Here is a 12728-nt window from a genome sequence, read left to right on the forward strand (position 1 = left end):
CCAAGACACACACTGACTCTGACAGTTTGCCTTCCTTACTGCCAAAAGGGACAAAACTTCAAGCTTATTACTGACTTATCCGCTGTAACCCTAACCTGAAGCGGTTAGGTTTTTTTTACACAGAACTGTCTATCACGTCCTCCGTTGGTGTTTTGAACGAACAAATTTCCCATCACACTCTCCCTAACCACGCTGAAGGTCTGGCAATGCATTACTTGAAGCCTAGTCTTGCATTGCCAGACCTTCCTCCATAGCGCTTCACACAAATTCAACAGATAGTCTATCTAGCCGTCTCAGTTTACCCTGCAGAGATCATCTGAGAAGCAGTTAACCATAGTCCCATAAATGGTTTAAGAAGTTTAACATGCCAACACAAAGAAAACGGAAGGTATCAGACATCCAGCCGAAACGAAAGACATCCGGCGGCACCTAACAATCAAAAAAGTGGAAGGTTGTGGATATAGACTACTTGAAGCATAACAAGTTGGACTTTCGTGTGATATCCTGCGATTCTCACGTGATCTCGTGATATTGTTCCAGCTGCCGTGCAAGGTAAGTGTAACCTCCACCTCTCCAAACTCATATTCTCACAAAACACCTTAAACAAAATCACTGATTCCCAGATCAAATATCCAATGGATTATTTGTTCAAATAATCATATGTAAGAACATATTCCCTGAAAACAGACGTCAGATCCACCTTCACTCTTTTCGCTTCTCACATTCCTAGAAGATTTGGAAGAAGTCTTACTTGGAAACACAGAGTGTCCATGTGATCTCCATGCTTTCAACTCTTGCCATACTCTGACTGGCATGTCACAATCACTCAGCTGGCATCACAAGAGTACAGTACAGGTCAACAGCCGGCTCTGCTTGGAGTATTTTCCACTGTGACCGCTGTAATGTCGTATAATGTTCGAGAAACATCCTTCAAGTGGTTTGCCTTTCTGATTTACAGCTATGCATGGATTGATTGAACCATGTGAGTTGACCATCCCTGCCTCCCCCTCCCACTCTTTGCTGTTGATCTGTAGACCAGCGGCTAGTGTGGTGCTTGAGCCAACATCCCAACACGTGGCAATGTGTGCACCATCCTTTAATCTGCGAAGCACGTGGCACCGGGGTAACCAGCAACACAGAGCGTGCTGCGCCAGACAATCTGGAAGCAATTATAGGGACACTGCAGAAAGGACCTTGAAACAAATATGTTTAGATTTGAACCTCACTCAGCTTATTTTAGCCTACGTCTTTATAGGACATGCACAAATGTATTTACTGTTGGATTGAAAAGTAGGGCAAGCTATCTTAAATCTCTTCAGATCATGTGATTCCAGTTCAGAGGCTAAACCAGACAGAAACCAACTGCGTTGTGGTTTTTGTCTGCCAGGTTTCTGTTATCATTTTTTTGTCAGTGGAGTTCCCCCTGAATTTTAGCATTTGTCAGAATCATGAACCATGTAACCAAACCTCTAACATTATCAACATCAGAAAATGCATTGATTTAGTTATCTATGTACTGTCAATGAAATCAGGAGCAATAGCGGGTTCCAACCCTGTTTTGAATTGTGGGACGGTGCTTTTGTTTATCTTTAGATTTTGGATTGTGTCTCTAACCCCGAGGACGACGATGTCGTACATGACAGCAATCTACACGATTTATGTCATATTCAATATCTCCAGATCAATGCAGTGTAGAGACTTACTTTTTTTTCATTTAGAAGCAGAGAGATATGCCGTTTCAACAAGGTCTTCCCTGCGATCGTACACCTTCCAGAAGCTTTGTAATCCAGCTACAGTTTTTTTGTTTTCTTTGTAGTTTGTATATTAAATCCATAATTATGAGTCCATAAATCAAGTTACGTAATGTTCGATATCTCCGCATCGCTTCAAGCTAGCGTCGTATTGATTGTTTAGCATGAGGGATAACAGCTAAGTCTGTCCAAAGAGGGCTTCGGTGCGAAACTAGGCCTTCCAGTGCTTTGTAATCCAGCCTAGAGTGGCAGTGTCTTTTCGGAGACTTTGCACAATAATTCCATAACTATAAATTAAATTATAAAACTACAACTGAAGGCTTTTTTATTCATCATTTCTTATGAAAAGGTATCGTTTTACTGTTAACCCTGGCTACCTGTCCTTGACTTCCAGAATACAGTGGGGTGAGCGTGTCGACCAATCAGCAGCTGTCTTCATCAACAAATGCACTGCGCTGTGATGTGACCCAGCACCATTGCTGATTCTACTACATTCTCATATCCATCCATGCCTTCTGTATTATTATATACAGAAGCACCTGAAATGTGTAACTTCGCTACTACATATACTAAACGTGGAACAAACGAGCCAAAATAATGAGATAACAGCATACATGTAATAAATAATGCGTAGATTCTTACTTGCACATTTGGATAGTATTGTAAGGCAATTTAAACATGGATGAATAGTTTTAATTGAGTTTTTACATATTTTGTGTGACTTATTGACAGGAAGTGATGTCAGGAGTAAGGCAGCTCGCTCGGCCAATAGATAACCCTAACCTGATACAAGCAGGAGGGCTTTGTATGTGTGTATTGCAGGAAGACAGGCAGGTCATTTAGGCAGATGTCTAAATAAGTGTCATTTGGGCTTTGGATAGCTCATAGCAGACAGGAAATGCATTGGAGATGGCACAACTAACTTTTTGGATAAAAGCGTATGGACTCTTTTGGTAAAAAAAATCTAAACAAATGTTTTATTTTTAGTAACAGTTACTGTGTGTATTTTTGTTTATCCTTATTGCCAAGCCTTAGGAAAACAATTAAATTTAAATTAATTAAATCAAAAAGTTTTGTTCATTATTGTTCTCTGTGTAATTGCAATACATTGCTTTGAGATCCAATTTGTCTTTAGTTTTTTTTTTCTTTTGTCTTTATAGTCATATAACAATTTATAGAAGAAAAAGAAGAAGAAGAGGGAAATCTGGCCTGAGGCGAATTCCTTCGGTAAGATTTCTTTTTACCACTTTGAGATCGATTCAGATCGTTGTTGAGCATTGCGTGTGAACACAAAAAGAACCAAGGGACCAATGCAACAATTGTATTATTTTAGCCCCTGAATCTGATCAAAGCAAACAAGCTACCTGTGTAAAAACGCCCTTAGTCATGCGATAACAACTCCATATGCTAATGCAGACCCTAAAATGTAGTTCAAGATCTGTAAAAAAAAATATTATATAATTATTATAAAAAATAATATTGCAGTGCTAACGAACTTGGCATTCTGGTGAATTGACTCACAGATGTTCCAGTTAGAGACTTAAAAGGAGCTTCGCTGGCCAACCAGACATGACTAAAAGAGGTTGTGGTTTGTTATAAGTGGGAGGCAGATGGCATATGGGGTGGTAAAGATGCTCCATGATTATAAAACTGAAGTGAGTCACTAAACCAACACTGAGTGGTATGTTTGTTAATAGAATAGAATAGAACTTTATTGTCATTGTCACTTGTACAACGAAATTTTCAAAAGTACTGACCCGGCAGTGCGTCATTCTTAAGATATAACCAAAAGTAGTAAAAAAAAAAGAATAAAATGATACATTGTATCTAAAAGCAGCATGGACAGGCATTCATACCTACATACTGTACATAGGTCATGCCTGTAGGTGTTGTTCGCCTGACATAATGGACACAAAATAAAAAACGACACGCACATAAACAGCAACACAAGGCCTTGACCGGGAAAGCACTTATCCGCTGCATCTGTGTGCGCCGCCATCAAATTTAGTTTTCAATGTCAGTGTCTCAGTACATTAATGTAGGGGCACGATAGCTTCAGTAAGAGACAGACTTTTAAGGGTTTTTTTTAATCGCTGCTGCAATGAGCTTTACACAAGAGTGTTGAAGATATTTTCAACCAAAAAATCTACTGAGAAAAATGAGGGAAAAAATGTTGAAGGCATGAATCATTCTAGCCTCCAGCTGCCACATAAACCAAGAACTGACAATCTTAGACAACATGATGTTAAGTGTGGAGTATCTTTAAGACATTCCTTCCCCATTACTAATCGTCATGGTATTTTACTGTAACATGATGGGACAGAGGTTGGTGAAATATTCGAGTTACTGGGATTCAGTTTTCCCAGCATGAAGTTCAAGAGAGACATGATGTTGTCACTTTACCGTTCCATGCACCGACAAACGCTCAGTGATGTTTCCTGCGTTCCTAATTTATCACTACTCACAATCCAACCCGTTATTACAGAGAGGTTTTACTTTAAAGGTGAAAGATGTGATTACTTGTGAATTTTGCGAGCACTTGTTAACATGTGACCACAAATATTGTGCAAATTAGGCATTACACAACACTTACTTGATTGAGTTCTAGTTAAGCCAAGAAGTGTTGCAATTTGGTACTTTTATTTCATAAGCTCTCCAGTTTAGGAGCATAAATCAGAGTCCAGTAAATGAGAGCAGGTAAGGGCTTTTAAAGAGGGTTCACATGTAACAATTTACCAAGATGTGATTTTAAAGCTGGAACACGTTTCCTCAAGTAAACGCTGTTTCTCTTGTTTTGCACAGATTTTGAGCATAGCATTTACAGTTTTGTGGAAAGGTTATGCTTAAGTTCAATAAACCAGTAAAGCTTGTTTAATGCTCAGTCATCAGTTTCCCAAAGTTTGTGAGTGCTGCTTGCACGAAGATCGCAAAACATTGCAGTTTGTGCAAAGGAAACCAATAAACACTAGTTTACAGTTTCTGAGAATCACAAGTCCATTCCTCCTGAAGTAAATCACAATAAAGAACCCAAGAAGTCTTTCAGAGATGGGACAGTTAAATTGACAAGCAACGGCTTCTACAAATTAATGATTTATTTTTCCAAGGTTATTTACATTATGTACACCAACACATCCCCAAAATACACTACATACAGTAACACTATGCACAAAATCTCAGAAAGATTGTGTGCAATGAAAGCAGGTATCTTCATCAGTTATACAGTGTATCAGTAATCTCTCAGCACAAGGCACACTTCTTGGTCACACAACAGGCACACACACACACACACACACACACACACACACACACACACACACACAAATACTGCATCTAGGAGAAATTCATTCAAAATATGCTTCATTATGGGATGTGCTCTGATAAATAACGTTGGTCTTGCAGTGCTTCCATTTTTCTCATAAATAAAATATTTAAAAATGTACAGTACAGCGACTACAACTGCTGGTGTATGTCCACTGGCACAGATCTGTATTCTACGTCACTAGTCCACACAAAGGAGCGTTCAACTCCTCGGGCAATCTTAATCATTTAGGACGCCTTTAGCCTGCGCGTCACTTTCCAGCAGTAAAGTATACACTGGACAGACCCGTGAGTCTGATTCCCCAGAAAAAAGGGGAAACCTTCCAGGTGCAGTTTAGAATCCAGTCGAGCCCCTCCCATCGTGCGCTGATCAATCTTCCTCCTACAAAAAGTGCTCAAATAAAGACAAGGCAGTGCTTCTAGCTGATCCATGTTGGGCCCACTGTGGTAATGGTCCATTGGTTGTTGGAAGTGTCACGTTGTTACATGAGCAGCCTGTCAATCAAAAAACAGGTTTCATTTATTCGAATAAACACACGCTTTCTTAATTTATAGTATGATCAAATAATTCAATAGTATTTTGACACGGCATCCACCATTTCGTACCGTTTTCTTGGTTTCACTTCCCAGCCATCCCGACATTTTGCGAAAATTACAGCCTCCCCTGGTGAAATTTCAGTTTTTGCAGGATCTTGTGCACAGAATGTAAACCTGCGACAAAAAAAAACAAAAAAAAAGGTGCGTTAAGGATTGTCAAGGAAAAAAAAAAAAAAAAAAATCTGGGAGGTTTGGGGTCTAGACAGCTGCTTACTTCTTTTGAGTTTCCCCAGCTTTCACACGAATCCGCCGGACTTCCAGTACGGGTTTGGGAGGCTTTGCGTTCCAGGCCCAGAACGTCTTCTTAATGTTCTTCCAGACGGAATTCCAGGATTCAGATTCTCCTTCCCAGCTCAGACGGATCTTTAGCAGGTCACCAATATCCTTCTCAGTAAATACCAAGAAGGTGTTGGTCAGGTTCAGGCCAATAGTCTCATCGTGGCTGCACAAAAGGGGTGGAGAAATCGAGATGAGTCAGGTGCCCAGAAGTTCTAACAACTGTGTTCAATCCACCCATTTTGATTCTGCATTAATCAAAACAAATGTAGTGATTTACTAAAGCTGACATATGTTGAAGACTGAGCTGCTGTGATGCCATGTTGTGCTTTTATTTCCAAGGTGGTGACAAAGAATTGAAATCAGCACGAACTGAAAGGGACTGGAGTTCCTCCTCCAGTCTGAGCTTGTTGTACATTACAAACCTACATGTCTGGCACTTTGAAAAGGTCAGTAAATACCAGGGTCAAGTTCCAAATTTATGTCACCGCAGTCACTGCACTTCTAAATATTACAGGCAGTGTAGTCAAGCCAGCGCACGGTGGTTTTATTATTTGTCATCCGATTTTGTACTTACACGTCGACAAATATGTTTGCTGTATCATTATGGGCTCCGTACAACTTGACATGGAAGGTGGGATCTGCATTGTCTGCTTGTTTTCTGTTGAATACGTGCATTTTCATCTGGTAGTGGTAGCCTTAAAAAAAAAAAAAAAAAAACAGAGTTAATGTTTAAGCTACCGTGGAATTGTGTACAGTAGTAGTTTACACAGGTGACTGGAATCATAAAAATGTGTGGAGGTTACAGATTAGAAACAGTGATGTTATCTTGTTTTACTCAAGGAAGTGATAGTAGTAGTAGTAGTAAAAGATAAAACTGGCAATGCATTTACAGGCCATTCAGTATTGTGACTCACCTCCGAAGGGAGTGTCAGCACGCGTCTTCAGATACATTTTACTGTTGCGCCTCTTGCGCATCTTTCTGGTGTTGTAGCCGATGTTGTTGCAGCGATTTTTGCGGCAGCTGAGGCAAATGCCCTTCTTGAAGCGGTCGGGGCCGGTGCACTGGTAGGCAAAGCTCATGTGTTCCTTGTTCATTAAGGAGTCCACAAACAAGTGCACGGCACGCTCATGCTCGCACTTCATCACCTCCATGAAATCTGGAGAGAAAGAGGAAGGTAGGTTAGATGGGCTACAGTTCAAATTTTAAAATTAAATTAGACTACAATATAGACTAGGACACAGTATCATTCATCTCTTTGCTTGGATGGAAATGGGATAATCCCAATAAACTAAGAAATGCAGTGAAGCGGTTACTGGTTTCTGCAGAGGTTTTAATTGACAACTCTTGTTGGGGACAACTGGGGTCTACAAACAAAGAGCCATTTCTTTGGCACTTACTTCCAGCCACTGCCAGCACGTCACCCAGTGCACAGCCGGGCTGCACATCCCCACCATTGGGGTAGATGTCAATGTCTCCAATTGGCTGCTGGATCCCAATGCTCACACCGAGAGCCTCTCGAGTGTATGTGTGCAGAACGTCCACAAAGTCTGCATCATCAGGGGAGAGGCGCTTCTGGTCCTCTACACCCTCAAACATTGGTCCTGCTGGATCTAGACCTATTAGAAATAAGGTGACAGGTCAAGAAAATAAGGGTGGCAGCATCTCTGAGCAGTGTTTTTTGCAGATTCGTATTGGATTTAACTTACCAGTGATTCTGCCGACTGTGCCTCGCACAAACGTCCCTGCGTAGCCAGCTACGTGAGCACCTAAACTGTAGCCGATCAGGTGCACTTTCTCCAGAGGCAGCTGCTGTTCATCCTGTTAAGATTTAAAAACAAAAATGCAACACTTACATCACAGCTGTCACCATGAACACTAACCCACACTGAACAAATCCTGGACTTCAGCCAGTGATGATCAGTCACGCCTGCAGCCGAGCCAAGCTCAGTTAACCCGGACAGAATTTACCAACAGTCCCTTCCATGCAACAGCGCCTTCACCATCTGTCAGTTTGTCTCCATGAAATAGTCTTTGCCTATGTTTACATATGTGGCAGGGTGCCTGAATCTCTCCTCACTTGCCATTTGTGCATCAGTCCAATTATGTGACAGTCCTGCTGAATGGGAATTGTTGCCTTTGCTTCCAAAGTACTAAATAGACCCTGATCCTCATTCGAAAACACTAAAGTATCCTAAGCTGTAAAGACAACATGCCAGAAGGAAATTGAGCTACTGCCTCAAGGTGATTTGGGTTCTCTAAAAAAGGGACATGAAATATTGAGCTAAAATATTAACATTTCACTTCTTCAAACAAGTTTTGACAGTTCTGTCTCGCTCACAGAAAGTGATCTCTTACTGCAATGGTAAGAAAGGGGGCAGGTTTTATGGATTTGCAGGTACTCCGCTGCTCTTCTGTCAAGCAGCATTACTGACTTCTGCCAAGATAGATCAGATGACACTACACTGCAAGTACTTTCTAAAAAAAAAAAAAAAAAAAACATCCCAAAACATGTGAGAATTTATGAGAGGATTTATGCTTCCGTCCTACATACTAAAAGACACCTTGGCTTTATGAGACAAAAGCTATGTGATGGGTGGGTGACAACCTGTGCATGAGGGTACTGTAGTATTTAGTGGAGTGTTACAATTAACTGGTTCAGAGCAGGTGACTGTTCCTTTTTTGGTAAATTATCTAAATCGAAACCCAATTTGCATGATTGGATTCATTGCCAGAAGAGCATAAATGACTGTACGCACCTGAAGCCAGTTGAGCATGGTGGCAATGTCGAGGCCGACGCCGTGGGTATGGTTGACGGCGTCGGGGTACAGTTGCTGAGCCATCGATCGCCAATCAACAACCACAACATTGGCTTCACTTTCTCGCTGTATCACTGCAGAGACCAGCTTCTGCATCCAGCTTTCGAACAGCCCACTCATCTGAGAGAGAAAAAAAAGACAACCGGTCAGTCAGTCATTTAGTCAGCCAGACTACTTTAACCTGGTGACCTCTCTCAGACACTCTGCACTCAGTTCACATTCAAATAATACATTCCCATGATACATTCCAACAATCAAAAGCACTCTGAATGGAGAGACGACACTTCCATTCATGAAACAAGTTGAGGTTTGTCAAGAGTGACCCAGCTAGAGAAAGAGAGGGACTGTAACTAGATAGCAAAGATCCAAAATATATATATTTTTTAACTCATATGTACCGTCCAGCCATGAATGATGAAGATGGTCTTGGCTGTAGCGTTGAAGCCACACTCCTCTAGACACTCCTTCTTGCCAGTCTGCAGATAGCAGCCCTCGTGGTCCAGATCTAAACTCTTCCTCAAGTTGTACTTGACGCCATTGAAAGCGCTGCGGTCTGTTGACAGTTCATCCAATCCACGGTCTTCACCTGAGGGAAAATTACACAGGATGTCAAGATTAAAAATTGAGAAAATGCTCAGATTACCTTTATTTACCTTCTGCTTTTCTGATGCCAATCTACTGAGAAGAAAAAAAAAAAGAAGAAAAAAAAAACACCCTAACCCAGCTCAAAGAGGCACTCAGCCAATCATGCCTCACACGTGCAGGAAGCGACTGAGACAGCCAGCCAATCAACTTGCTTTTGTAGCCAACATCTGTTAGAGTAGGCCTAATGCAGATTGGGTGCAAGTTGAACCGCAGAGCCAAAATCTCACCTCCACCCTTCTCTTCCTTTATTTCGTGCCATTTTTCACACAGCTGCAGCCAGAGCTCGTGTAATTATATCTCACTTTAACACGCGTTAGGCTAAAACGTTGCAATTATGCCTAACCCTTGTGTTAACTTCGGGTCACATTGACCAGTTTTCAATTTTTTTATACAACGTCGCAAAAAAAGCCTATGGAAATGTTGGTAATAGGAGTTATTTTTAAACTGCACAGCACATTTGGTCCATTTAGGTTAGATTCTTGATTAAAACGTAGGCTACATTAATTTGAACAGTCTGGATTAATCCCGCCTCGCAGAGCAGAAACGTCAGATCTGAATTTAAATGAACTCGACACCTCTTTGGGAATGGGCCACACAGACCAAAAAGACTTCAGCTGGGTAGTAAAAACGGTGGTGAGAGGTCCGTGGTAAAACGCGGATTCAGCGGAACGTCTTTCCAAATAGTTCACACAGACGTGGCGTTGTGTGTCCTCCACTTGGAGCTTTTGCGTCAAGACTCCTGCTGCTCCCAAAAAAGGACACGTCGCAGTCCTTTAAATCCATTCCCGTTTTTCTGTTTCACTCTGCCCCCCACCACACTTGTTCGTTTTTTTTTTGTAATTTCACCTAATAGCCTAAAAACGTGGATGGATAAATCGGGGATGTGTAGGGAATGGGAGGTTTGGGCTAATTATTTCCATTCATTGATCTTTCACTATAGCGCATATATTCCATACACGTTATTTTAGATTTTGACACATTCCCTTTGAGGCTGGGAAAGAAATAAATGATAGAAATGAATGTAACAGACAAAGAATACAATAGACAATAGACAAAGCAATTTCTTACCTTTAAGAACAGCTTTTTCCCCAATAGCAAATGAAAAGAGCGCAGCAGCACACTGTAGGAAAATCCACAGTAAACGGGCTTTATGATTCATTTCTCAGTCACAGGCGAAGAGTGGAGGAAAAGAGCTTCCTGGTAATATAAGATGTCTTTTGAATTGCCGGTGGTAGCACGGTAAATTGGTGAGTGAGTTTAGATCCAGTGGTGACAAAGAGCTACAGAGCCGGTGGTGCGTTTTGGTGCGCGCCTGTGAAAGCACCCTCAAGAAATGTATAAACTTGCAGCAAGTGTCTCATTAGAGTTTTAAATAGTTTCCCCCTTTCAGTCATCTGATCATCGGCTGATCTATCGTGAATCTTATTGGTCAAGCCCCCATTTGTTTACGTTTAAAGGCGTGGCAAAGCTGAATGAAGTCGTAGTAGGCTTCTCACGTTGCGCGTGCTTTTACCCGCCTGGGGTGTGTACAACTGACGCTGCAGCTATACAACGTATCAAGTAGCTCAGTATTGGTTGAAGGTCGAGTAGCTCGCACCTTTATTGCCTAGCCGGATTTAAACAGACTGTGTAATACTAATCAATAGAAAGTCATTGAGCCAATTATGTTCTAGAAAATCAGACTATGACTTTCCTTTGTTTTTAATCTTACAATATAGGCCTAGCCTATATTAAACAATAACAATATCTTTGCACAGTAGCATATGTGGGAAACCCTCCTCTACGCGGTGATGGAATTATTTAAAAGGCTCCGACCGGTGTGTTGGGGGGATGCCGGGGCTCCCTCCCCCCTGAAAGCATCGTCCCCTCTGCCTGGCGCGTTGCCAAACCATCAGCCGACTAGTTTCAATTGATGAGGGGAAGAATGGGCGCACTCACGCAAGGGTCTCTGCTACAATAACACCACTGTTTTGTGTACATACATCTGCGCCTATACCCAGTAGGAAGTGTCACCTGCCACCCCAGCAGCCCCGGGCTGGTGCAGTCTATGAGCTGGGATATAAACGCATCCCTGAAAACAAAGTGCTGCTGGTTACAATGTGCAGTAGGGTGATTGTCTCATCATGGTCTCAATAAGAAGTTATTCAGTAGGTCTATTTATTAGAGTTAAAGATTGTGGTCCTGTTTTTAGCATTTATATTCTCATCTTTGATCTTATTTTTCATTTTATTATTTTATATGATTTGTCTTTTTATTGTATTTAGTTATTTTCCTTCCCATTTTTATCACAGGGTGCAGATGATGATACATGTAGTATGCTACTTTATGGCCATACTTATAATGTGAAAATAATACCCTTGATAGAAAGATAGATAGAGATATAGATAGCTAGATAGCTAGATAGCTAGATAGATAGATAGATAGCACTTTATTGTCCGTAGACACGGAATTTTGTCTTGAAAGAACAAATGAGTCATTAGTGTATTGACGTGAGTTTTGTACACACACACAATGCAAATGATGTCAAATGCAAATGAACCCAATCTCTTCCATATCACCAGCTTTACCGTGGATTGGACTGACTTGACTAGAAATTTGGCATTTTTTTAATTAAAGAATTTCAAAACTGGCATTAATATTAAAATGCATTTTTCAAAGGGTGAGAGTAAGACAGTGGCGTGATACGGGAGCGTGCAAAATAACTTGTCCTATTTTTACTCGCGTATTAATAGTTGACTGTATGTCTGTGAGAGCAGAGCAGAAGGTGCATCTCCAGAGGGCACTGGAGTTCAAATAATGACATGATGCAATGCAGCGTAAAATCCATCCTGCTCTGTTATAGTGATCTCTGGAGGCAGTAGTCATTGCTGCATCGCAGGATGTCTATTTTTATTTTATTTTTTGGGGAATTTTTAAACACTGGAAGATCATTGAGGATATGATGATAATGCACTCCTCCAGCACACATGGGACTTATATCCATAAACTTATCATTTTAAATAACATTAAATCTGCCTATGACTGATATTTAAACCAACAGTAGCCAACAACATTTTATGTTTTAGAAAGATCCAGTCTGGTTTGTGACAAAACTATTTAATACAGTTTGAATTTACATCATACCCTTCTTTTACTTCTGTTCTTTATCTGAACAACAGAGTGACAATAAGTCTGTAGTTCTTCAAAAAATAAAAGAGCAGAACTCAATGACTTTCCAGAATTAGTCTCTTGGGCTGATGAAAGACAATGGCAGTTATATTTACTGCAAAGTTAATGTTGCTTTTCATGCAGGGGTATTGTTATTCTTTCCATCCACACACC

At 40.9% G+C, this 12728-nt stretch overlaps 1 protein-coding gene across 1 annotated transcript; it reads right to left on the bottom strand.

The window, feature by feature from the left end:
* Positions 1-4822: 4822 nt before the first annotated feature.
* Positions 4823-10768, bottom strand: lipg (lipase, endothelial). Its single transcript, XM_039803921.1, has 10 exons — positions 10476-10768; positions 9161-9348; positions 8703-8882; positions 7653-7764; positions 7344-7562; positions 6860-7102; positions 6520-6640; positions 5881-6108; positions 5676-5780; positions 4823-5564 (listed from the first exon to the last, which is right to left on the bottom strand). Exons 1-10 carry the CDS (start codon positions 10564-10566, stop codon positions 5552-5554), a joined length of 1500 nt encoding a protein of 499 aa, XP_039659855.1. The 5' UTR covers positions 10567-10768; the 3' UTR covers positions 4823-5551.
* Between the last annotated feature and the right edge of the window lie 1960 nt (positions 10769-12728).

Source organism: Perca fluviatilis, chromosome 6 (genome assembly GCF_010015445.1).
Source record: "Perca fluviatilis chromosome 6, GENO_Pfluv_1.0, whole genome shotgun sequence".
NCBI classification, from domain to species: Eukaryota; Metazoa; Chordata; class Actinopteri; order Perciformes; family Percidae; genus Perca; species Perca fluviatilis.

Coding starts and splice junctions, on each gene's coding strand:
- lipg (XM_039803921.1), bottom strand. CDS start 10,566: ATGAATCATAAAGCCCGTTTACTGTGGATTTTCCTACAGTGTGCTGCT. Junction 8,883..9,160: donor TCATCATTCATGGCTGGACG/GTACATATGAGT, acceptor TTTCTCTCTCAG/ATGAGTGGGCTGTTCGAAAG. Junction 7,563..7,652: donor CACAGTCGGCAGAATCACTG/GTAAGTTAAATC, acceptor TATTTCTAATAG/GTCTAGATCCAGCAGGACCA.